Source organism: Nerophis ophidion, linkage group LG09 (genome assembly GCF_033978795.1).
Source record: "Nerophis ophidion isolate RoL-2023_Sa linkage group LG09, RoL_Noph_v1.0, whole genome shotgun sequence".
Classification (NCBI taxonomy): domain Eukaryota; kingdom Metazoa; phylum Chordata; class Actinopteri; order Syngnathiformes; family Syngnathidae; genus Nerophis; species Nerophis ophidion.
In genome coordinates this window covers 41,818,231-41,844,729 of record NC_084619.1, presented here as the reverse complement: position 1 = coordinate 41,844,729, position 26,499 = coordinate 41,818,231, and the positions used below count along the sequence as shown (strand labels likewise).

Here is a 26,499-nt window from a genome sequence, read left to right as displayed (position 1 = left end):
GAGGAACCACCACCCCGGTCTTCAAATCCAGAGGTACCGCCCCTGATGTCCACGCGATGCTGCAGAGTCTTGTCAACCAAGACAGCCCCACAGAATCCAGAGCCTTAAGGAACTCCGGGTGGGTCTCATCTGCCCCCGGGGCCTTGCCACAGAGGAATTTTTTAACTGCCTCAGCAACCTCAGCCCCAGAAATAGGAGAGTCCACCACTGATTCCGCAGGCACTGTTTCCTCATAGGAAGACGTGTTTGTAGGATTGAGGAGGTCTTCGAAGTATTTCCTCCACTGATCCACAACATCCACAGTCGATGTCAGCAGAACACCATCTGCACCATACACGGTGTTGACAGTGCCCTTCCTGAGGCGGCGGATTGTGGTCCAGAATCACTTCGAAGCCGTCCGGAAGTCGTTTTCCAACGCACCCCCCAACTCCTCCCAAGTCTTAGTTTTAGCCTCCGCCACAGCTGAAGCCGCACACCGCTTGACCTGTCTGTCCCTGTCCGCTTACTCCAGCTTGATGGCATCCCTCACCGCCGTTGTCCACCAACGGGTTCGAGGATTTCCGCCAGGACAGGCACAAACTACCTTGCGGCCACAGCTCCAATCAGCCGCCTTGACAATAGAGGTGCGGAACATGGTCCACTCGGACTCAATGTCCAGCACCTCCCTCGTGACATGTTCAAAGTTCTTCCGTAGGTGGGAATTGAAACTCTCTCTGACAGGAGACTATGCCAGACGTTCCCAGCAGATCCTCACAATGAGTTTGAGCCTGCCAGGTCTGTCCGGCATCCTCCCCCACCATCGCAGCGAACTCACCACCAGGTGGTGATCGGTAGAAAGCTCCGCCCCTCTCTTCACCCGAGTGTCCAAAACTTGAGGCCGCAAATCCAATGACACAACTACAAAGTCGATCATGGAACTGCGGCCTAGGGTGTCCTGGTGCCAAGTGCACATATGGACACCCTTATGTTTGAACATGGTGTTTGTTATGGATAGTCTGTGACGAGCACAAAAGTCCAATAACAAAACACCGCTCAGGTTCAGATCTGGGCGGCCATTCTTCCCAATCGCGCCTCTCCAGGTTTCACTGTCGTTGCCAACATGAACGTTTAAGTCGCACAGTAGGACAAGGGAACCACCCGGGGGAGCACTTTCCAGTACTCCCACGAGTGTATCCAAACAGGATGGGTACTCAGAACTGCTGTTTGGTGTGTAAGAACAAACAACAGTCAGGACACGTCCCCCCACCCGAAGGTGGAGGGAGGCTGCCCTCTCTTCCACAGGGTTGAACTCCAACGTGCAGGCTTTGAGCCGGGGGGCAACAAGAATTGCCACCCTAGCCCGTCGCCTCTCACTGCCGGCAACGCCAGAGTGAAAGAAAGTCCAGTCTCTCTCTCTCTCTCTTGAGAGAGAGCGAGAGAGAGAGAGAACTGGTTCCAGAGCCCTTGCTGTGCATCGAGGTGAGTCCGACAATATCCAGCCGGAACTTCTTTACCTCGCGTACTAGCTCAGGCTCCTTCCTCCCAGTGAGGTGACGTTCCACGTCCCAAGAGCTAACTTATGTAGCCGAGTGCCATGCCTTCGGCTTCCGCCCAGCTCACATCGCACCCGACTACAATGCCACCTGCTATGGGTGGTGAGCTCATTGGAGGGGGGCCCCACGTTGCCTCTTCAGGCTGTTCCCGGCCTGGCCAATGGCGCTCGCCATCGTGCCCCACCTCCGGGGGCACCCGTGACCCGTGTCCGGGCGAGGGAAATCTGGGTCCTTGGTTTGTTTTCTTCATAGGAGGTCTTCGAGTGTTCACGTAGCAGTCTTCACTATAAGTGTATAAATATTAATAGTGTTAAATAAAATCAGTCCCTTGGGCACAAAACTGAAAATAATACAGCTCTCCAGAAAGTGCACTTCTGCTGCTATTGGAACATAGTAATTACACACACTATGACATTAAGAACGCCACAGTCATCAATCAACAATTCTTCTTCCAAAAAATTAGCATGTCTGCTTTTTCAGGATGTATGTTTGACCCTCTCTTCGCTAATCGTGTCGCCAGCGGTGGAAAAAAAAAACACGTTCAGTTTGTGTGGAACTAGCTTGGACACACAGATAGTTTTGACAATATCCTCATCCAGTCTGTATCTAAACCTTCTGGGGTCCATCAGTGTGGCCTCCTCCAGGAATGACTGCATGTTTTTGTCCTGGAGAGAAAATGAGGGACAGACATATGTACCCCGCCGTCCGACTGATTGCAGCTGAGATAGGCACCAGTGCCCCCCGCGACGCCAAAGGGAATAAGCGGTAGAATATGGATGGTGAAATTAGCTAAATATGAAGACTAGGGTGTTTGTTATTAAGTCTTTAGCAAATCAGTATGTGGAAATAAATGACGGAATGGATTAAGTAATGAAGTTAAACATTGTACTGATATGATCCACTTTAAGAGGTTGTTCAAATTAATAGTACTTACAAAGAACAAAGAAGAATTATGAGAAATACTTTCAACCTTATTGAAAATAAGATATTTTTCATATCAGTATATTAATAATGATTGAATTAATTAATGACATATTACAAAACTGTTGTACATTATAATTCACGGATGTTATTTTATTATAAAAAGGTCACGGAATGATGTAAATATTTGTAAACGCTCTGAAGTGGTAAAGGGTTAGGATTAAATAATCTTTACTTCTTCCCACTCCTTTTCAGACATGATGTAAAGTAAAATTATATGAAACTGTGATGTGTTATGCTGTCAGTGTGTTCATGTACGAAATAAACGAAAGAAAGGAAGCTAGTTTATTAGACAGACCTGCAAACTCTGGAGTGGTGTAGGCTACAAGGTACTGTTAACGTTATCAGACAAATACAAAAAGGCTAACATTACAGTTAGCCACTGACTATGCTTAGGTAACGTTAGTCTAGCTAACATTACTGCAGTCGACAGTTGACATAAAAGGTAACGTTATTTTAGCCTAAAGGCTACAAGTGAGCAAATATGGAAATTAACCGCCAACAGTTAACGTTAGTTACACACCGGCACTATCAATGTAACTGGGGCTGCAGGTTGAAACAGAGGAAAAGGGGCGTGCTTCGTCATCTTTGTTGTTGCTTCTTCACGTGTCGAAGACACGCCATGGTTCTCGAACGTTCAGGTTATGCGCGGCCTGAACATGTTTCAACATGCTTGTTATACTTCCCCTTTACGTTTCCTTGTCATATTTTTTTGTAAAAAGAAGCCATGCCTTGAGGCGTTTTTTTCCGGTGCATTATTTTTGCGGCTTTCTGTATCTGCTGCCGAATGACTGAGCTACGTCATTTCCTGTGATGTCCCACAGGGCATTTCCTGTGGGACGGGATTCGTTCCCAGGGATTCGAATAAAGAATCAACTCTTTTTCTTTACTACAGTGGCCTCGATAACGGGAACCGGTTCTCAAAAAAGGGATTCTTGTCCATAGAATCGGTTATTTGCTAATCAAACAACCGGGAGAACCGGTTTCGAACATCATCCATAGTTATGTGACTGGGCCGGCCGGTATGCTGTTTATATGGAGAAGAGGCGGATGTGACTGAGGACAGCATCCATCCATCCATCCATTTCCTACCGCTTATTCCCTACCGGGTTGTGGGGGCACTGGAGACTATCTCAGCTACAATCGGGCGGAAGGTGGGGCTACACCCTTGACAAGTCGCCATCTCATTACAGGGCCAACACAAATAGACAACATTCACACTCACAGTCACACACTAGGGCCGAATTAGTGTTGCCAATCAACCTATCCCCAGGTGCATGTCTTTGGAGGTGGGAGGAAGCCGGAGTACCCGAAGGGAACCCACACAGTCACAGGGAGAACATGCAAACTCCACTCCTAAAAATCCCGATCGCAAGATCAAACACAGGACCTTTGTATTGTGAGGCAGATGCACTGACCCCTCTTCCACCGTGCTGCACTGAGGACAGCATGCGGACGTTAAAGGGTGAAGGTTTCAGGTGAGAGGACGCTAATGGCACGCCCCCTATGTGCGTTGTAAATAAAAAAAATGCAGAGAAACACATCACCAACATGGACGAGGTGCTGCTCACTTTCGACATCCCGGTGAAGCACACTGTGGAGAATAAGAGGACCAGTACGGTAGCGGATCGATAAGCACAACGGGGCAAGAGAAGTCGGCTTTTACTGTTGTGCTTGCTTGCTACGGTAATGGACATAAACTGCCACCTATGGTGATTTTCAAGGAGAAGACACTGCCGAAAGAAAAGTTTCCACCTGGAGTCATTGTTAAGGCATGACGAAGGAACTCTAACCACTGGACATGGGTGTAAACAGGACGTTCAAAGTGCAGTTGTGAGCGTCGTGGGAGCGATGGTTGACAGATGAACACAGCTTCACGAAAACTGGGAGGCAGCATCGGGCGAGTTACGCCTCAATTTGTGAATGGATCGTGGATGCTTGAGGTAACGTGTCTGCTTGCACTGTTGTTTGAGCTTTCGGAAAAGCCGGCATTATTTCCAAGGAGCTCTACGGCAACAAGACTGACTTTGAAAATGACGAGAGGGAATCTGGCGTGTTTGATATAGAACTTGCCCAGCTGTTCATTTCGGACACAGAAGATGAGGACATTGATGGGTTTGTGGATGAGGATTGATCAAAAAACAATGTCAGTACATTAAGGGTGTAACGGTACACAAAAATTTCGGTTCGTTACGTACCTCGGTTCAGAGGTCACGGTTCGGTTCATTTTCGGTACAGTAAGAAAAAAAAAAAGTATACTTTTTTTTTGATTATTTATGTAATAAATTTGCTAAATCTTCCACCAAAAATATTTTTCTTAGTGGAATATTTGATGTGAAGTAATCAGAAACTTGGATAGGTCAATAATTCATAATAACATTGATTTTGATTCAATATTATGTTTCAGCAATGACAGTTTGAAAGAAAAGAAAACAGCTTTATTTTATTAGTCAATGTTGCAACTTTTTCTAAATTACATTAAGCCTTTAAGCTTTTTTATTTCACTTTTGTTTGTTTTATGTTTATTTTAATAGTATTTTTAGAATGTGCCGAGGGCCTTTAAAACATTAGCTGTGTGCCGCAAACGGCCTCCGGGGCACACTTTTGACACCCCTACTATAGATAATAAAAAATTAAATTTGATTAGTCAATGGATGAAAAGCAGAGCCTGGCGACGCATGTGCGTTTATCATAACTCTCTCTGTCTCTGCTCCGCCCTTACGAATGTTAACGCTGCGTGCACCACTTTTGTTTTTGTTTTTAATCCCTTCGTAAACCTGAACGTACATTGAAAATACACGCAACCACAACTCAAAATGCCGGACATTCGAGCAATTTAAGAAACTCCACCTGGACGGCTCCGCAAGGAGGACATATCCCATGAAAAGAGGAGGTATAATCAGTGTATCATAGCCCAGTCGTTGCTAGCATGCCGTGTGTTGTTGTTTCTTTGATTGATTGAAACTTTTATTAGTAGATTGCACAATAGAGTACATATTCCGTGCAATTGACCACTAAATGGTAACACCCCAATAAGTTTTTCTACTTGTTTAAGTCGGGATCCACGTTAATCAATTCATGGTGCCTTGGTGTGCATTGTTTACACAATATGCGGTGCGCTACTTAATATGTCCGTGTCGTTCGGTACACCTCCGAACCGAACCGAAACCCCCGTACCGAAACGTTTCAATACAAATACACGTACCGTTACGTCCCTATAGTACAGTGATAAATACTTCAATACAGTACAACCAAACTCAGCTTTGCTCCTTCTGCCTTTTTAAAACAGCATCCAGGCATGCTAGCATATGTTTTAAGCTGGTGTATGTTTTAAGCCAGCGTATGTTTAACCATGCCTGCGCCCAAAAATACGCTGCACCTTATTTAAGCATTAAATACAGAAATAGCACCCGTAACTGACACAGCGCCTTTTAATACGGTGCACCCTATGGTCGCGAAAATACGGTATAGAGGCTTCGATAGCGGGAACCGGTTATCAAAAAGGGATTCGGATCCATGGAATCGGTTCTTTTCTTCTTGAAGCATCTGGACAACCGGTTTTCGAACATCATCCCTACAAGAGGGGTGGCTTCATATTGCTGCATGACAATGTTTTAACCCTCTCAATTAATGAATAAAATGTACTGTATTGAGGACCCCACCATAGTATATTATAAAATAATTTACACAATATTTCAGCCAGCCAGAATAATCCCTGACCCCAATCTCCATACTCCTAAACTAATGTACTAGTATTTATTTAGGTGCAAATATCACAGAATCACATTACAAAACATCTCTGACAAAGCATAATTGTGATGTAAGACATTTTTATTTTGTCAATGTCAGGGTCTCTCTAAATTGCCAAATTATATGTGGCGGTGGGGGCGACATGACATCATCGCATGATTTGCTATGATGCATATCCATCCATCCATTTACTACCGCTTGTCCCTTTTTGGGGTCGCAGGGGGTCGCTGGAGCCTATCTCAGCTGCATTAAAAGGCAAAAAAAATGTGAATATATATTTCGTATGGTATTAACATATATTTTTCTTACATAATATCATTTTGTTGTACTTTTAAATTGTTGCTGCTTATTATATGTACAATGTACTTTGTTGAAATTATTTTATTTTTTAGATATCTCCAATCCATTGTCACTTTTTTTGTAATAAAAACGATTGGCAACAAATCTAGCATCTATTTTGGTGTTAGTGGCAACTCTGTTTGGATTCTGTCACGCCATGTTGCGAAAAGCGCCGCAGAGAACCTGACGTCACACTTGCTTCGCGTTGCTGGGAGCCTTTCTCTCGTTAAAAGCGGACAGTGTCGTTTTAAATTGTGAAGATAGCTGTGCGCGGTTATAGCTTGAATATATTAAAGTATGTCCACATCGCAGACACGCTGCCTCTGCCGTAGACAAACCTGTGTGTATGTCTGGTGTTAATGTGTGTTATGTAAGTCATTTTTCCTGTAGTCTATGAACACACAGTGTCGGCGTAGAATGAGCAAGTGTTGTGAGTCGAGGAGTAAAGAACGGAGACAGACGTGTGTGCACGGAGGAAATACTTGTTGGAATTGGGCCTGTTGTTGGAATAAAATTGGCCTTAAAAGCCAAAAAAACGTCAGACTTTATCTTCTGGACGCTATATTACTTTTTTGTCAGTTTTGGCGGCTCTTATGAAGACCGTACATTAGGAGAAACCCCAAACATAGTTAAAACGGATATATAGTGTAGCACTTTTATTTTGAAGCCGGAAAAAGTGTGCGATTGAATTGAGAACGTGTCTTGACACAATTTGTTGTCGGCTTGCCTGTTGATAATAAAAAAAAAAAGTCTCCTTTCAACATCTCTGCTGACCGTCTTTCATTTCTGTTAAACTCTTATGTCATCCTACTTAATAAAGCAGTCACAGCAACAATGCAAATGTTTTGTTATCACTTCACCTCAACCGTGATCTGAAAATGGAAGTGAAGCGCCACTTACCATTTGCTGCAGTGATTTCACCTCTTCTCACAGTGGAAAACGTCATTCTTGGCGGGAGAAAAACTTGTCATGGCTTTGAACCTTATATTTCCATTAGGTAGACTTTCTTTTGTCCATTTCTGCTCGCTTGCGGCTCATCAGTAGCAAGTGAACTACAGCCAAGTTCCCCCACTATGGCATGGCTCGAGGGTCAAAAAGGAAGTGTTCGCTTTAAAAGGCAGTTAAAAAAACTAATGCCGTTATTGAAATGTTTATTTAATGCGTTATCGCGTTAACTTTGAATGTGTATATATGTATGTATGTATGTATGTATGTATATATATATATATATATATATATATATATATATATATATATATATATATATATATATATACAAACCCTGTTTCCATATGAGATGGGTAATTGTGTTAGATGTAAATATAAACGGAATACAATGATTTGCAAATCCTTTTCAACCCATATTCAATTGGATGCACTACAAAGACAAGATATTTAATATTCAAACTCATAAACTTTTTTTTTTTTTTGCCAATAATAATTAACTTAGAATATCATGGCTGCAACATATCATGGCTGCAACACATGCCAAAGTAGTTGGAAAAGGGCATGTTCACCACTGTGTTACACCACCTTTTCTTTTAACAACACTCAATAAACTTTTGGGAACTGAGGAAACTAATTGTTGAAGCTTTGAAAGTGGAATTCTTTCCCATTCTTGTTTTATATCGAGCTTCAGTCGTTCAACAGTACGGGGTCTCCGCTGTCGTATTTTACGCTTCATAATGCGCCACACATTTTCGATGGGAGACAGATCTGGACTGCAGGCGGGCCAGGAAAGTACACGCACTCTTTTTTTTTTTTACAAAGCCACGCTGTTGTAACACGTGCTGAACGTGGCTTGGCATTGTCTTGCTAAAATAAGCAGGGGCGTCCATGCAAAAGACGGCGCTTAGATGGCAGCATATGTTGTTCCAAAACCTGTATGTACCTTTCAGCAATAATGGTGCCTTCACAGATGTGTAAGTTACCCATGCCTTGGGCACTAATGCACCCCCATACCATCACAGATGCTGGCTTTTGAACTTTGCGTCGATAACAGTCTGGATGGTTTGCTTCCCCTTTGGTCCAGATGACACAATGTCGAATATTTCCAAAAACAATTTGAAATGTGGACTCGTCAGACCACAGAACACTTTTACACTTTGCATCGGTCTATCTTAGGTGATCTCGGGCCCAGTGAAGCCAGCGGCGTTTCTGGATGTTGTTGATAAATGGCTTTCGCTTTGCATTGTAGAGCTTTAACTTGCACTTACAGATGTAGCGACGAACTGTATTTAGTGACAGTGGTTTTCTGAAGTGTTCCGGAGCCCATGTGGTGATATCCTTAAGAAATTATGTCGGTTTTTGATACAGCGCCGTCTTAGGGATTGAAGGTTACGGTCGTTCAATGTTGGTTTCCGACCATGCCGCTTACGTGGAGTGATTTCTCCAGATTCTCTGAACCTTTTGATGATATTATGGACCGTAGTTATTGAAATCCCTAAATTTCTTGCAATTGCACTTTGAAAAACGTTGTTCTTAAACTGTTTGACTATTTGCTCACGCAGTTGTGGACAAAGGGGTGTACCTTGTCCCATCCTTTCTTGTGAAAGACTGAGGATTTTTTGGGAAGCTTTTTTTATACCCAATCATGGCACTCACCTGTTCCCAATTAGTCTGCACACCTGTGGGATGTTCCAAATAAGTTTTTGATGAGCATTCCTCAACTTTATCAGTATTTTTTTCCACCTTTCCCAACTTCTTTGTCACGTGTTGCTGGCATCAAATTCTAAAGGTAATGATTATTTGCAAAAAAAAAAGGTTTATCAGTTTGTACATCCAATATGTTGTTTTTATAGCATATTCAATTAAATATGGGTTGGAAATGATTTGCAAGTCATTGTATTACGTTTATATTTACATCTAACACATTTTCCCAACTCATATGGAAATGGGGCATATTCAACTGAATATGGGTTAAAAATGATTTGCAAATCAATGTATTCCGTTTATATTTACATCTAACACAATATCCCAACTCATGGAAACGTGGTATATATATATATATATATATATATATATATATATATATATATATATATATATATATATATATATATATATATATATATATGTATGTGTATATATATATATATATATATATATATATATATATATATATATATATATATATATATATATATATACACGTGTGTGTGTGTGTGTATATATTTGTATTAGTAATATGTATTTGATACACATTTGTTTTTATTTCTATATTTAATACAAAGTAAATCTCCCCTCTGATCTATTTCTCTTTGTTTAGGTATCGTTTTATGGTTATGGAGCGACTCGGCATTGACCTACAGAAAATCTGTGAGCGCAATGGAGGTCGTGTTAAGAAGGCCAGTGTGCTCCGACTTGGTCAAGTAGTGGTGAGACCATCCTCAATTTATAAAAATAAAAAAAGTGATTTTTACTCTGTTCATTGTCAAATATCTGGCGTTCCAAGATAACACAAAGTCAATGACCAATTAAGGATGTGGGATATGGTCTAAAATCTATACTTTGATACTTCACATTAGTTTTGGCCAATACTACAAATTTGGATATTGATCCTGCTTTCCGCTCGAGTGCAGCTGGGATAGGATGCAGCATCCCCTGGGACCTCCGATAGGGACAAGCTGTACAAAATGGATGGATGGATGGATGGATCCAATACTCCGTGGTTAATTTTTTTTTATTCCCTTAACAAGTTCAAAACATAGTGTGATTGTGCGACATAATTAACTGCCACAGTCATGGTCATGATTGCTTCAGGAAAAAGGATTTGGTGAGATTTTTCTTAATTCTATCGTGAAAGCAAAGTTGAAGGAAGTTGGGTTAAGAAGCTAATAAAGAGACGGCGATTAGCCTGGAAAGCAGCCGTAAGACAATCAAATATTACTTTTAACACCATCACTTGGTACATTTTGGTGTGTTTACCACATTTTCAGACTGGTAAGTTTGAATGAAAGCCTGCTTTATTCAGTTTCACATGTAGCTTTTAGTAGGCTGTTAGCGTGAGCCAAGCAGCTGGTTGCGGGCGGCAAACAATGAATGTATAGTATTTTAGACAAACACATGTTGTCTCTTTACTTTTAGTGTTCTTGCATAAGTACAAAAATTAATAAGTATTATTTTCGGAGAAATAACGTAGTGATCAAAGTATTTAAAAGTAAAATTGGGCTTGATTTTCAAAGAAAACCTGCTAATGAAATGAGGCAGGGCACCCTCACGCCATCTCAAACACATAAGAGAGGAAAGTAATAAATTACGCGCAGTTTGAATGGCTTCAACAATGGCAGCAGCTTACTCAAATCTCTAGACCCATTGGCCCAGCTAATATGGATCAATTCCACCAATTTAAACCACTTTTTTAGAGTTATTAATCATATGGATCATATGGATATGGATCAATTGCACCAATTTAAACTACTTTTTTAGAGTTATTAATCTTCAGAATAGGGCACAGTTAATCTCGGTGCAGTCCCTTGATTTTGTTTTATTTTTTTTTGTGCCCTTCTAAATCCTGTTGGCCATACCAATGCTGATACTGACACTTAAAATGTTCAAGATCATTACATAATGTTAATATTGGTCACAATTATAATTATACATTAACACAGGATGACAGTGTAACAATATCATTTGAATGTTTTAATTATTACCTTATAATGGCTCTGATTTAAATTAATTGTTTTTTGCCAATAAAGGTCTCCTTTGTCCAGGGACTTATTTCCTGATGTAAACAATAACAACATAAATATTTTTGGTAGTAAAAAAATATCGATCTAACCACTTTAGTATCAAACATGATAGTATTCCCGATAAAACACCTGATATTGTTGCTTTTAACCTTCAAGAGCTGTATCTTAGCATCGAGCATATCCTCCTACAATGCATAGTGTAACCAGTTTAGCTCATCTTTGTCGATAAGTAATAATACTTGTAAGAAATGTAGTTTAATTGTCGCTATGAAGGCAAGGATCGTTGACTTAGACGTTTTTTGCGCTTTGGAGGAACGTTAGCCACTAACAAGAATGGTACAGTGTTTTGAGGCTGCCTTTGTTTTCTTGGAGCTGTTTATTTTGTAGGACACAGCTAGACTGTCATCAACATGAATCATATCAATATGACAAACGTATTAAAAGCTCTATCGTCGGCCAAATTCATATCGTATATCATGCAATCCTATAGGTTGTTTGGTATACCGGTACTAATAAAATACAGCGATACCAATTGATTGAAATCGGTACTATACTGCCTTTGAAAAGTACCGTTACCGTTCTTTCACCTAAGTGCCGCTGCGTTGCGGTCACTACAGAGGCGCATGATGTTGAGTGTGTCAAAACGCACACACAAAGTGCATGCAAGCAATAACATCTTGGAGAGGAAGAATGGCATAAAAAAAACAATTCTACTGGTTAATAAAGAGGACGGTGAAGCGCGATATGGAGGTATTTGGGCTTCAAAACTAACGATTAAGGTGACACTTTAAACAAGAAGCCGCTGCTCTTCAAGTGTCGCTTTAAAACACATCTCAATTGTGGCGATTAGTATTACCACCTTTGCTTCAAACGTTAATATAGTATCTATCAACATTCTAATAGTCGGTTTCCCAGTGACAGCACACATTGTGCAGTGTTTTATTATATTTGTTGGCTCTCATGAAGTGAGTAGTAATCAGTGTTCTTCTAGGCAAAGGAAAAAGCCAATGTTGTGATGCCTTTTTTAAAATTGATGCGCCGCGATATGCTTAATATGAGCAAAAAATGTAAACGTTACGTTATTATCATTGTGCCTGTTACTGAATTACATATACCTACAGCAGGTGTTTGGAGGGTTTTTATTAAGCACTTTATAGGCAGAATAGAGTCTCTCATTGACTGCATTGTAAGCTGACTTTTGATCACATTTATTTACTTGTTAAAATGCCTAAAACATAACAAATGTGTGCTTGTCATTCATAAGGATTGGGAATGATATTCAAAATAAAATAAAAAAGTGCAGTTACCCTTCAAAAGAAAATTAAGATGCCCTGAATTTATTTACACAGAACATTTAAAGTTTATCTTTTAGTAGAAATGTTGTCAGAAGTGCTACTGACAGTTCGTTTGGGTTTTCCTGTGTTTAGAGTCACTTCCTGTTCTGGTGTTCTTGTTTTGTCAGTGTGTCCTGTTTGGTCCCTGTGTTTTGCAGCACCTTTACTTTCTGTTCCATGTCATGTCAGCACACCTGTTCCTTGTTTAAATAGTTATATTTAGTTTGTTTATTTTATTTTCAGTGTTGTGCTGTTTTAGGCTCCACGCCTCTTTGTAGTAATAAATTATCTTTTACCTGCATTCTGCCTGCCGTTCTCTGCATCCTTAGGGTGACGCCGAAGTAAGCTCACCACCCTGTGACAGATGTATCGGTATCAAAATCATTCGGTACGATACTATCACGATATAAAGACCAAGGTACTAAAATATGGTAGGGAATCTCTCTCTTTCTTTCTTACCTTCTCCAAATAGGTTTTGTTTCTGCCAGGATTCCTTTGTGTGTTTAAAACCTGTCCATAACTTATGTTATGGACAGGTTTTAATAATTTTTTCAGGAAATGTCCAAACAAACAATTCATCTCATCTACTACGGACACACTTTACTTGCTCCTTATGACGTTCCTCACCTCCACCTTGTTGGCCCTCTGTTCTGCATAGGATTTTGGTCAATGTAGTTTATTTCAGACCTAGCCAACGCTAAAGCGCCAGAAAAAAAATACACACCAAGTTTTTGTTCGACACCGTCAGAACATTATTTTAAAGACTTTGAAACCGCAATACCACGGTACCTACAAACCCCGTTTCCATATTAGTTGGGAAAATGTATTGTATGTAAATATATACGGAATACAATGATTTGAAAATCATTTTCAACCCATATTCAGTTGAATATCCTACAAAGACAACATATTTGATGTTCAAACTGATAAAGATTTTTTTTGTTCAAATAATCATTGACTTTAGAATTTGATGCCAGCAACACGTGACAAAGAAGTTAGGAAAGATGGCAATAAATAATGATAAAGTTAAGGAATGGTCATCAAAAACTTATTTGGAACATCCCACAGGTGTGCAGACTAATTGGGAACAGGTGGGTGCCATGATTGGGTATAAAAAAAAAAGCTTCCCAAAAAATGCTCAGTCTTTCACAAGAAAGGATGGGGCAAGGTACACCCCTTTGTCCACAACTGCGTGAGCAAATAGTCAAACAATTTAAGAACAACGTTTCTCAAAGTGCAATTGCAAGAAATTTAGGGATTTTAACATTTACGGTCCATAATATCATCAAAAGGTTCAGAGAATCTGGAGAAATCGCTCCACGTAAGCGGAGTGTCGGAAACCAACATTAAATGACCGTGACCTTCAATCCCTCAGACAGCGCTGTATCAAAAACCGACATCCATCTCTAAAGGATATCACCACCTGGGCTCAGGAACACTTCAGAATACCACTGTCACTAAATACAGTTTGTCGCTACATCTGTAAGTGCAAGTTAAAGTTTTACAATGCAAAGCGAAAGCCATTTATCAACAACATCCAGAAACGCCGCCAGCTTCTCTGGGCCTGAGATTATCTAAAATGGACTCATGCAAAGTGTAAAAGTGTTCTGTGGTCTGACGAGTCCACATTTCAAATTGTTTTTGGAAATATTCGACATTGTGTCATCTGGACCAAAGGGGAAGTAAACCATCCAGACTGTTATCGACGCAAAGTTCAAAAGCCAGCATCTGTGATGGTATGGGGGTGCATTAGTGCCCAAGGCATGGGTAATTTACACATCTGTGAAGGCACCATTTTTGTGGAAAGGTACATACAGGTTTTGGAACAACATATGCTGCCATCTAAGCGCCGTTTTTTTCATGGACGCCCCTGCTTATTTCAGCATGACAATGCTAAGCCACATTCAGCACATTTAAAAAAAAAAAAAAGAGTGCGTGTACTTTCCTGGCCCGCCTGCAGTCCAGACCTGTCTCCCATCGAAAATGTGTGGCGCATTATGAAGCATAAAATACGACAGCGGAGACCCCCGACTGTTGAACGACTGATGCCCTACATAAAACAAGGATGGGAAAGCCACTTTCAAAGCTTCAACAATTATTTTCTTCAGTTCTCAAACGTTAATTGAGTGTTGTTAAAAGAAAAAGTGATGTAACACAGTTGTGAACATGCCCTTTCCCAACTACTTTGGCACGTATTGCAGCCATTAAATTCTAAGTTAATTATTATTTGCAAAAAAAAAAAAAAGTTTGAGTTTGAACATCAAATATTTTGTTTTTGTAGTGCATTCAATTGAATATGGGTTTAAAAGGATTGGTAATTCATTGAATTCCATTTATATTTACATCTAACACAATTTCCCAACTCATATGGAAACGGGTTTGTACAATACCGTTACACCCCTACTTTATAGTAGTTGGTCGCTTCCTTAAATATTCAAATATTTTAATACAACACAAAGCTACAAAAAAAATCAGGGGTTCAACAAACCAGTCACATTTTTCATTCAAAATTCTGTGGTAGACAAATAATTTTTTATGACTACCATCTCCTCCCTAGACCAAGCGCAAAACATTGACACACCAGCAGACTGTTTTACATAATGAAATAGATTTATTTTTTTTACAATACATCAATTAGTCTTTCACTAGGCTGTTTGTATACATAACTGACATTCCTTTGGCAACTTCCAGGTGGATGTGCTGGAGTATATGCATGAGAATGAGTATGTCCATGCAGACATCAAAGCTTCCAACCTCATGCTGGGTTACAAAGACTCTCAAAAGGTTAGTAACTTCCTGACGACTTCTAATTTCCAAATTCTGTGTGTTGTAAATATGTTTGGATTTAAAATCCAAATGCTGTGTCATTAGAACTATCCTTAAAAAATAAACAACAGTTTATTTGTTGTCGTTTTTGGATTACATACATGTTTTATTTCTACATTTATGTACTTTCATGAAATTTAAAACATCTTGTAATCTTATTTTTTAGTGTATTTGAAGAACATGCAGCTATACTTGTGCATGTACAATACTCCGATTATAAAAGTTTGATCACATTGGTCTTTTCTGTATTTTAGGTCTACTTAGTCGACTATGGGCTGTCCTACAGGTACTGCCCTGATGGAGCACACAAAGAGTATAAGGAAAACCCAAAGAAAGGCCACAATGGAACTATTGAGTACACAAGTCTTGATGCCCACAGAGGTGTTGGTAGGTTCTAGCCGCTGAAAAAGTAGCCCCCAAAAGTTGACTCGAGGTAAATGAACTTATTTTTGATAGTTGTAGACATTTTATTTTAATTTTTTTAAGGTATGGGATTTTATTTTTAATCCAAAAGGTTCTTGAGCTTTGAATGTTTTGGTGAGATTCCATAAATAGTTCTCTGTTGGGTGTGTCCAATGAGGTTGTGAAAGATTATTGCTGTATATAATATCCTAACCTTGTGAAGTCTCACTCCTTAGAGAAAGTGGTCACTAGCCTTTTGCCACCAGAAAGTTGGCATGACCTTATAATGTGAACCAGCCAGTCACACCTGGTTGCAAAGCACTTACGCGTGAACAACTAACAAGTCCATTTGCCTCGATTCAACTTTTGTACATTACCAACACCAAGATGACCGATAATCTATGTGTCAATTATTGAAAGGACTAGCAGATCCATACAATACACTCACAAAAAACAACATTATACAGATTTTAACTCCTGAGACCAGAACTAGAGATACATTATATTGCCAAAAGTAGTTGGCCACCTGCCTTGACTCGCAAATGAACTTGAAGTGCCATCCCATTCCTAACCCATTAGATTTAATATGATATCGGTCCACCTTTTGCAGCTATTACAGCTTAATCTCTTCTGGGAAGGCTGTCCACAAGATTGCAGTGTGTTTATCGGAATTTTCGACCATTCTTTATGGCCCTTGCTTTGTGCGCTGGTGCACAGTCATGTTGGAAGAGGAAGCGGCCCGCTCCAGGAATTGGGCTTGGCCCCTTAGTTCCAGTGAAGGGAACTCTGAATGCTCCAGGATACCAAAACATTTGGACAATTTGATGCTCCTAACATTGTGGGAACAGTTTGGAGCGGGCCCCTTCCTCTTCCAACATGACTGTGCACCAGTGCAAAAAGCAAAGTACATAAAGACATGGATGACAGAGTCTGGCATGGATGAACTTGACTGGCCTGCACAGAGTCCTGACCTGAACTCGATAGAACACCTTTGGGATGAATTAGAACGGAGACTGAGAGCCAGGTCTTCTTGACCAACAACAGTGTGTGACCTCACCAATTCGCTTTTGGAAGAATGGTCAACAATTCCTATACACACACTCCGCAAAATTGTGGACAGCCTCCCCAGATGAGTTGAAGCTGTAATAGCTGCAAAAGGTGGACTGGCATCTATTGAACCCTATGGGTTAGGAATGGGATGGCACTTCAAGTTCATATGTGAGTCAAGGCAGGTGGCCAAATACTTTTGACAATATAGTGTAGAACGTACAAAATAAACATACATACATTTGGTTCTGCTGAAGCCTTTCCTGAGATATTAATATTCCAGAATTTCTGTCATAGGTTTATTATAACCTATAATGATTGTTATGATTCAAAAATTTGTAACAATCCAGATAATTCTGATTTGTATTTGATCCCTTACCACCAGCCAGCATTCTGCCCCCAAAAGACCAGTCATGTGCTCTTACGGTACACAAATTAATAAAAATAACACTTAATCCCATACCTTTATTCTATTGCTGGGTTGCAATCACATGACCTCGAGGCACTTCCGTGTTTCAGGCGATGGTCTGTCAAACTCATTTTAGATCGGAGAAAAATTGAGAAATCTACTCCCAAGTGGTAAATTCCCTGCACAATAACTTAAAAATAAAGACACCTTCAGATCGTTTTCTGTGTTTAAAAATAGAAGAAGCACATTCTGAAAATGTACAAATCATAATGTTGTTTTTTTTCACTTGCATGTTGCGGTTAATAGTATTCTATCTTTATTTGTCGTTATTTATATTCTCTGAATGAATGATGTGATAAAGTTCATCAGTCAACTCAATGGTGTTCATTTTCAATCAATCAAGATAAAAAAAATATCAAAATCAAATTACAGTATGCCATGTATGTAGTTTGATCATTTTCTTGGATTGATGTACTAAAATCATGTGGTTTATTTTGTACATATGTACCATCATCTACAGCAGGGGTCGGCAACCTTTACCACTCAAAGAGCCATTTTGACCCGTTTCACAAAATAAAGAAAACTATGGGAGCCACAAGACTCTTTTGAAATTTAAAATGAAATAACACAGCGTACAAAGTTTTTTTTTGCTTTGTGCTATGTATTAACCGGGGGTCTCAGACACGCGGCCCGCACCTAAATATGAAATTGTAATATTAGAGCGGCCCGCGGGTTTTATTTGAATGCCGCTTGACAACATCACATTTGCCAACCATCTCAATTTTTCCGGGAGACTACCGAGTTTCGGAGCAACCATTCTCTCGACTGTCTGCTGGTTTTCAACCAAACAACAATAATAGCGTGCTATGCTGACAATTCGTTTAGCGCCCTCTACAACCGTAACAAACAGCTTACAAGCCCAATCACATGTTGTATGAGGCTGCTGCAGACACACATAAACGACTGCAAGGCATACTTGCTCAACAGCCATTCATGTTACACTGAAGGTTGTGATATAAACAACTTTAGCACTCTTACTAATATGCGCCACACTGTGAAACCACACCAAACAAGAATGACACACACATTTCGGGAGAACATCTACACTGTAACACAACATAAACACAAAATAACAAATACCCAGAATCCCATGTATCCCGAATCCTCTGGGCTACATTATACACCCCTGCTACCACCAAACCCCGCCCCCAACCCCGCCCACCTCAACCAACACACGAAGGTGGGGGGAGGGCGGGAGGGGTGTATAATATAGCCCGGAATAGTTAGGGATACATGGGATTCTGGGTATTTGTTCTGTTGTGTTTAGGTTATGTTACAGTGCGGATGTTCTCCTGAAATGTGTTTGTCATTCTTATTTGGTGGGGCTTCACAGTGTGGCGCATATTAGTAAGAGTGTTAAAGTTGTTTATATCACAACCCTCAGTGTAACCTGTATGCCCTTGAACAGGTATGCCTTGCAGTCGCTTGCGCGTTGAGTCAGCAGCCGCACACTAGATGTGGCCGGCCGGCACTCAGATAGCATAGTATTAAAGCGGATGCATCGACATGGTCGAGAGGACGTTTAAGGCATTGCCATCACGGCACGCCCTCAATATTGTTGTCCGGGTGAAAATTTGAGAAATGTTATCTTGTGGAGATTTCTGGGAGAGGCACTGAAATCCGGAAAACCTCCCGGGAAATGGGGGGATCGGCAAGTATGCCGCTGGGCCACATCAGAGTGATCCAAGAGCCGCATGCGGCTCCGAAGCCGCGGTTGCCGGCCCCTGATCTACAGAGATACAAAGAATTGCTATTGCAACATCCAGTAGACACATGTAGAAGAGCTGTTTCTTTCATTCAAAAATTTCAGGTAAATTTTTATACTTAGCAAACTCATCCCGCGGGCCGGATAAAACCTGTCAGGGCTCTAGAATCACATTTGGCTACTGTTTATTTACCTGCATCAGTGCCGATTTGGGCCTATTTTGGAGGGTTTAGAGGCAAATGTGTAGGCGATCATGATTCTTTTTTTTTTTAAAAAGTAATTTTTGAAAGATTTAAACCATTCATCTTCTCTAAGACGATACTGTTTGCTACTACCTCACTTCTTTTGACACTCATGGATTTAGAGAAGAAAAGATTGGAGGCTCATCATATATTTACATCTGGAGGGGTCCACAAAATAAGCATTAATTGGTGAAAGACAATGTTGGACTTTCTCGTACATCACTAAGTGGCATATTTGATTGACATAACAAGTGCCGTACTGCTGTGATGGTGACTCTTGATAAAAATTATATGTTTGTTTGCAGTTGATTTCCCGCCACAAACTTAGTCTGTCATCAATTCCTGTCTGCAGTTGTTTTTATGGTGTGAATTTAATATTTTGTCCCATTAGCTGTAGATGTCCCTGTGGTTCAGCAACGTTTGCAACGATAACAATATTTAGTATATGCTGGTGAAAGATGTATTCATCTGGTGTATTAATACTCTTAAATATATTTTCTTGATGCTAACATATAGCACCAAATGTCCTATAATGTGGTCATCCGTGACTAATAAAACTCTTGGCTTTCCTGCACAACAACTAAGCTTTAGTTTCTGTTTTGAATATCGTCAATGAAAATCGTCAATGAAAATATTTATTTCTCGGACTTAACATGACTTTAGTTTATTTGCACAATCAGGCCTTTGTGGTTGTATTTTGCCATATCAACCACAAATGAACAAGAAATAATGCGATCTATTGTCCTTTTTTAAGTCTCGTTTTGCTATCCAACACTATTAACATAGTAGAGAAAGTTTTTCCAACCAATCAAATGTTCAAACAAACATTTTACAAAGTGATCGCTGCAGACACATGGTCCAATTGTATTCCACAAGATGACAAAAGTTATATTTTTTAAGGCATTTTCATCAACGCTCTTTCAATCTTTCCCTGACTTTATTACCTTTATGAACCACTTCTCTAGAGACTCTATGCAAGCTCTTTACTATCTCTCTATTTGAACGACTGAGAAATCCAAGATCAGAACAGCAATATGTCATTTTCTGCTCAAACTCTTCACTCACTCTCACTTGTTTTAATATTACGCCCAAGTGGCTTGACCATGGTTTGAATTAAATCGTGAAGAAGAAAAACGGATGTGACATCATATGTAACCTAGTAATTATCCTAACTTGTGGTCGTTTAGCAATGGTGTCATCTTTTTCGTCTGTATGTAGTGGCTAGCCAACTTTGTACTTGACCATCTTGACAAAATGGTCATGTCTAAAATGTTGTCGACAAATAAACATGGAAATATTTTTTTAATAGACATCGGAGCAAGCGGCAGGGCATGAGATGAGAATGACACAGAAGGCTTCAGGCACCAACCAATAGTCTTGACTCATTGAGGCAGGGTCTTGATGGCAGCGATCATGTAAAAGAACAAAACAGTTTCCAAATTACTTTTTTTTTTAAACCTTTAACATTGAAACCGTAGCTCTAACATAATGAACATTGCTGTTTTTTTTTAATTACCGTAAGTCCTAAATTATAGGAAGTGTTTCAATGGTTGGAATCTGTGCTTTTGGCGGCCTAGGCGTACGACAAATTTTGCGTGACGATAATCATTGTTGATAAACGACATTAAGGCAATTTTTTTTATGGGACCAAGTTAACCATTGATGTAATACATAATAATAATGAATTTACAGGTGCTGTTCATATTATTAGAATATCATGAAAAAGTTAATTTATTTCAGTAATTATATTCAAAACGTGAAACTTACATATTATATCAATTCATTACACACAGTGATGTATTGGAAATGTTTATTTCTTTAGATTTTGATGATTAGTACTGACAATTACAGAAAATCCCAAATTCGGTATCTCAGAAAATTAGAATATTAGTTACGACTAGTACCAAAAAACATTTGTATTGGGCGGTATAGCTCGGTTGGTAAAGTGGCCGTGCCAGCAACTTGAGGGTTGCAGTTTCGATTCCCGCTTCCGCCATCCTAGTCACTGCCGTTGTGTCCTTGGGCAAGACACTTTACCCACCTGCTCCCAGTGCCACCCACACTGGTTTAAATGTAACTTAGATATTGGGTATCACTATGTAAAGCGCTTTGAGTCACTAGAGAAAAGCACTATATAAATATAATTCACTTCAATTCACTTCACAAATGTGGGCCAACTGAAAAGTATGAACATGGAAAGTTTCAGCATGTACGGCAATCAATACTTAGTTGCAGCTCCTTTTGCCTGAATTGCTGCACTAATACGGCGTGGCATGGAGTCGACCAGTCTTTTGCACTCCTCAGGTGTTATGAGAACCCAGGTTGCTTTAATAGTGGCCTTCAGCTCTTCAGCATTGTTGGGTCTGGCATCTCGCATCTTCCGCTTCACAATACCCCATAGGTTTTCTATGGGTTTAAGGTCAGGTGAGTTTGCAGGCCAATCAAAAACAGGGATACCATGGTCCTTAAACCAGGTACTGGTAGATTTGGCACTGTGTGCAGGTGCCAAGTCATGTTGGAAAATGAAATCTTCATCTTCATAAAATTGGTCCATGGCAGGCAGCATAAAGTGTTCTAAAACTTCCTGGTAGACTGCTGCATTGACCCTAGACCTCAGGAAACACAGTGAACCAACACCAGCAGATGACATGGCACCCCAAACCATTACCGATTGTGGAAATTTGACCCTGGACTTCAGGCAACGTGGATTCTGTGCCTCTCCTGTCTTCCTCCAGACTCTGGGACCTTGATTTCCAAAGGAGATACAAAATTTACTTTCATCTGAAAACATAACTTTGGACCACTCAGCAGCGGTCCAGTCCTTTTTGTCTCGATCCCAGGCGAGATGCTTTTGACGTTGTCTCTTATTCAAGAGTGGCTTTACACAAGGAATGCGACAGCTGAAGCCCATATCTTGCATACATCGGTGCGTGGTGGTTCTTGAAGCACTGACTCCAGCTGCAGTCCACTCTTTGTGGATCTCCCCCACATTTTTTAATCGGTTTTGTTTGACAATCCTCTCCAGGGCGCGGTTATCCCTCTTGCTTGAACACTTTTTTTATACCACATCTTTGTCTTCCCTTTGCCTCTCTATTAATGTGTTTGGACACAGAGCTCTGGGAACATCCAACCTCTTTGGCAATGACCTTTTGTGTCTTGCCCTCCTTCTTTAAAGTATCAATGGTCATCTTTTGGACAGTTGTCAAGTCAGCAGTCTTCCCCATGATTGTGTGTCATACAGAATCAAAACGAGAGACCATTTAAAGGCTTTTCCAGGTGTTTTGAGTTACTAGCTAATTAGAGTGTGGCACCAGGTGTCTTCAATATCTGACCTTTTCACCATATTCTAATTTTCTGAGATGTTGAATTTAGGGTTTTCATTGGTTGTCAGCTATAATCATCTCCTTTTTGGCAAAAAACACTTGAAATGTATCAGTCTGTTTGGAATTAATGTATACATTCTACAAGTTTGACTTTCTAAATTAAATTAATGAAATAAATCAACTTTTTCATGATATTCTAATATGACCAGCACCTGTATATCCTTTCAAATGCATTAAAGTTGTATTTCTCGTATATTTTGACATTGTAATTGGAATGAAAATGTTTAAATCTCCAAGTTAAATTAAACAACCAAATAATAACAATAAAATATACTTTTCCTGTTGTCAAAATTTTGCACTTAAATAAAAATCGCAACCAAAAGCGATAAAACATGTTAAGGAGGGACTCGTGGGCCTCAAATATACACAACAATATATACAATTGTAAAATAAAGTATTGACAAACTGTGTTGCACTTCAATATTGAACATGCAGTCAGGGTTAGAGCTGTACATTTCTTAAAGGTGTCGTTTGCAACTCTTTCATCGTAACATTCTTCAAAACAAAACATATAATAAGAACACCACTAGCTTATGTTACCATTAGTGTTTTAACAGAACACATTTGTTTGACAATTGTCTATATTTCTCAGAATTGCAAAGTTTATGTATTAAAAATTATTAGTGACCGCAAAAGATTATCAGTGTTTATGGAGGTCACTGAATCTATCTTGACAACATCTACGCGCATGGAGCGTGTGTACAGATACATAAGCAGCCTAAGAGAAGTAACGAAAACATTTTGCAGTCATTTTGTTGTTATGATAGAATATATATTAAATGACAGCTAACGCTAGTTATCCAAATTGCTATTAGATAAGAACACCTAAAGCTAATGTGCGTGCATGTGTTTCGTATGTACGTAATTACGTCATTAAGTACAAGAAGCCGTGAGAGGGTGTGATATACTGTGTAAAATACATTGGAAAGTTGGTGCCCTTTAGGCATTGTGTAAATGTTGCAAACATTCCCTTTAACTGACAATCCAGTAAGGACCTTTGTGAACCAAAATGCAGAGTAACACTATAAACACTACAGTATAAGCAGATGTATTAACATGTCGTGGTGCAAAAAAAATTGTAAGTCCGGCAGATTCTGAGTGAGGAACGACAACATGACATGACATGACAACATGACAAATGTTTGTCAAACGTTTGCAGCACTTTTAGAAATGCTAGTTTCATAACCATATTAAATGGGCGCATGTCTTTGGCATTGTATTCAAACAGAGAATTCACCCCTTTCTATTTATTCAGCTATGGCACAAATGTGCGAAGCTGCTGAAAGCAGCGAAAAGCGTAAATGCTCTTGAAGCATGTACATAGCGATTTAGCAACGCTGGCAAACTTAGTAATTTTTTGTTATCGTTCGTTAATTGACTTATTGGATATCAGTCCAGGCTTACTTTTGAGTGATTTGTGGGTTATTACCAATGGCGTCGTTAGGCCTTTTTAGGGAGGCTCCTAAATAATTTGGTGACATTTTTTGATTTTGTATTTTTTTGTACAAAAAGGTGACAATGAATTCAATATGATTATACAGGAAAATGGGTTTAGATTAATAATATAACCTGTCATTATTGACTATAATCATAAATCATGTATTAATAATATTACACTAATTACTGGTGGTAAGCTAAATTTGTAGACACAGTTGCCCTGTGGTAAACTGACAGAAGTGTGGCAGCCAATGTGCATCTATGGCCCCTCCGACCACCACCAGACGTTCATACACATTCATACACCATTGTGAGTGGCACTGGGAGCAAGGGTGTCTTGCCCAAGGTAGTGACTGAGATGGCAGAAGTGGGGAGCAAACCTGGAAATCTCAAGTTGTTGGCACAGCCGCTCTTTCACAATTGCCACGCCGTCCATTTGGTTTCCCTTTACTTGCCTGTGTAAAGTGGAAACCAATGTTCCCTCTAAGGTTTGCGCCTGCAATTGCACACTGTTCTTGTATCCTCTGTTCCCTAGAAATCTATGGAGCACACAATCAAGATTTCCAAGATGGCGGCGCGCATCGACGCGACGCCCCAGGCTCTCTCCTTAGGTGCATTGTTTTTATATAGTTTATTACTAGCCCAGTCAGCAACTTGCTGGGCGAAGGTTATGTACAGCAGAAACAATTTGTTGGAGCTTGGATTGCGGTCTAAATAGGCTATTTCGGTGGATTTTACAAGCACGTAGTCCTGGAGCTCCATGGCTACCGTGGCCGGCAAGGCAGAGGTGGAGGCGAAGACGCCGTGGCCGAAGTGGTGGCGTGTTAGCCAGACTAAAAATTAACCCAAACAGACAGGCGATACCAAGTCTATTCCTGGCTAATGCGAGATCGCTCGCTCCTTATGATGAAGAGGACAAGATGGACGAGGTGAGGCTCCGTGTAGCACAAAACACCGTGATGGACAGCTGCGCCTTATTCTTTACGGAAACCTGTCTAACGTCCTCAATCCCAGATGCTAGCATGGAGCTAACCGGTCACACTACACACAGACAGGACAGAAACGCAGAGTCTATCGGCAAGCGGCGTGGGGGTGGATTGCTAACCTACCTAAACAACAACTGGACTTCAGATTCAAAGGTAGTTAACAGCCACTGTTCCTAAGATCTGGAATATATTACAGTTCAATGCCGACCCTTCCATCCAGCCAGGGAGCACTCTGCTGTCCTTATCACAAACGTGTATATAGCTCCCGATGCTAACGCTAGCACGGCGCTAGCTGTGCTGCACGATACAATCAGTGCACAACAGAACAAATATCCCGACGCAGTCCACATCAAAGCGGGGGACTTTAATAATGTTGACCTAAAAAAAGTGCTCCCCAATCTTAGCCAGCATGTGAAGTGTGCTACAAGGGGAGCTAACACACTGGACTAAGTCTAATCCAACATAAAAAATGGATATAGAGCCAAACAACTTCCCCAATTAGGCAAGTCTGACCACATGTCCCTGCTCCTATTACCAGCTTACATACCAATAAGGAGAAGTGCTCCTATCACAACCAAAACGGTCAAAACATGGCCAGAGGGAGCCATGGAACAGCTGCAGGACTGCTTTGATACAACAGACTGGTCAGTTTTTGAAAACTCCTACTTGGAGCAGTACACAGAAGCGGTCCTGGGGTACATCAAACACTGTATAGACACTGTCACAGTGGACAACCGCATCCGAGTCTACCCCAACAGGAAGCCCTTAATGACAAAAACAGTCCAGGGCTTACTCAAAGAGAGAGACAGTGCCTTCAAAGCGCAGGACCAGACACTCTACAGTGCTACCAGAGCCATTCTGAAAAGAGGCATCAGAGAGCCCAAAGTCGAACACAGGAGAAACATGGAAGACCACCTGCAGAGCAAGAACACCAGGGAGGTATGGAAAGGAATAAAACACATGACCAACTTCAGACCCAGTAACCCTTCGGCTGACGGCGACGCCTCGAGCGGGGGAGTTAAACAGCTTCTTCGCCCGATTCGAGAGAAAAACACCTGCAGCCGTCACAACACCCACAGCAGCTGCACCCTTATACTGGAGGAGCATGAGGTGAGACGCACGCTGAGGGCAGTGAACCCGAGGAAGGCTACGGGCCCAGATGGGGTCCCGGGAGAGGTACTGAGAGACTGTGCAGACCAGCTGGCCAGAGTATTTACTAAGATCTTCGCCCAGTCCCTCTCTCAAGCCGTCATCCCATCATGCCTGAAGACCTCCACAATAATCCCGGTGCCGAAGAAGAACTCTGTCAGCTGCCTGAATAACTACCGTCCAGTTGCACTTACACCTATAGCTATGAAGTGCTTCGAGAAGCTGG

The 26,499-nt window shown here is 40.6% G+C and overlaps 1 protein-coding gene across 6 annotated transcripts in view; it reads left to right on the top strand.

Moving 5' to 3' along the window:
* vrk2 (VRK serine/threonine kinase 2) overlaps positions 1 to 26,499 on the top strand; it is a 111,515-nt gene that overhangs the window by 33,242 nt on the left and 51,774 nt on the right. For all 6 annotated transcript variants that reach the window (XM_061910994.1, XM_061910995.1, XM_061910997.1 and 3 more), the window contains exons 6-8: positions 9,871 to 9,979; positions 15,319 to 15,411; positions 15,708 to 15,840. In XM_061910994.1, the coding sequence (XP_061766978.1) occupies positions 9,871 to 9,979; positions 15,319 to 15,411; positions 15,708 to 15,840 (335 nt within the window). The remainder of the gene's footprint in view (positions 1 to 9,870; positions 9,980 to 15,318; positions 15,412 to 15,707; positions 15,841 to 26,499) is intronic.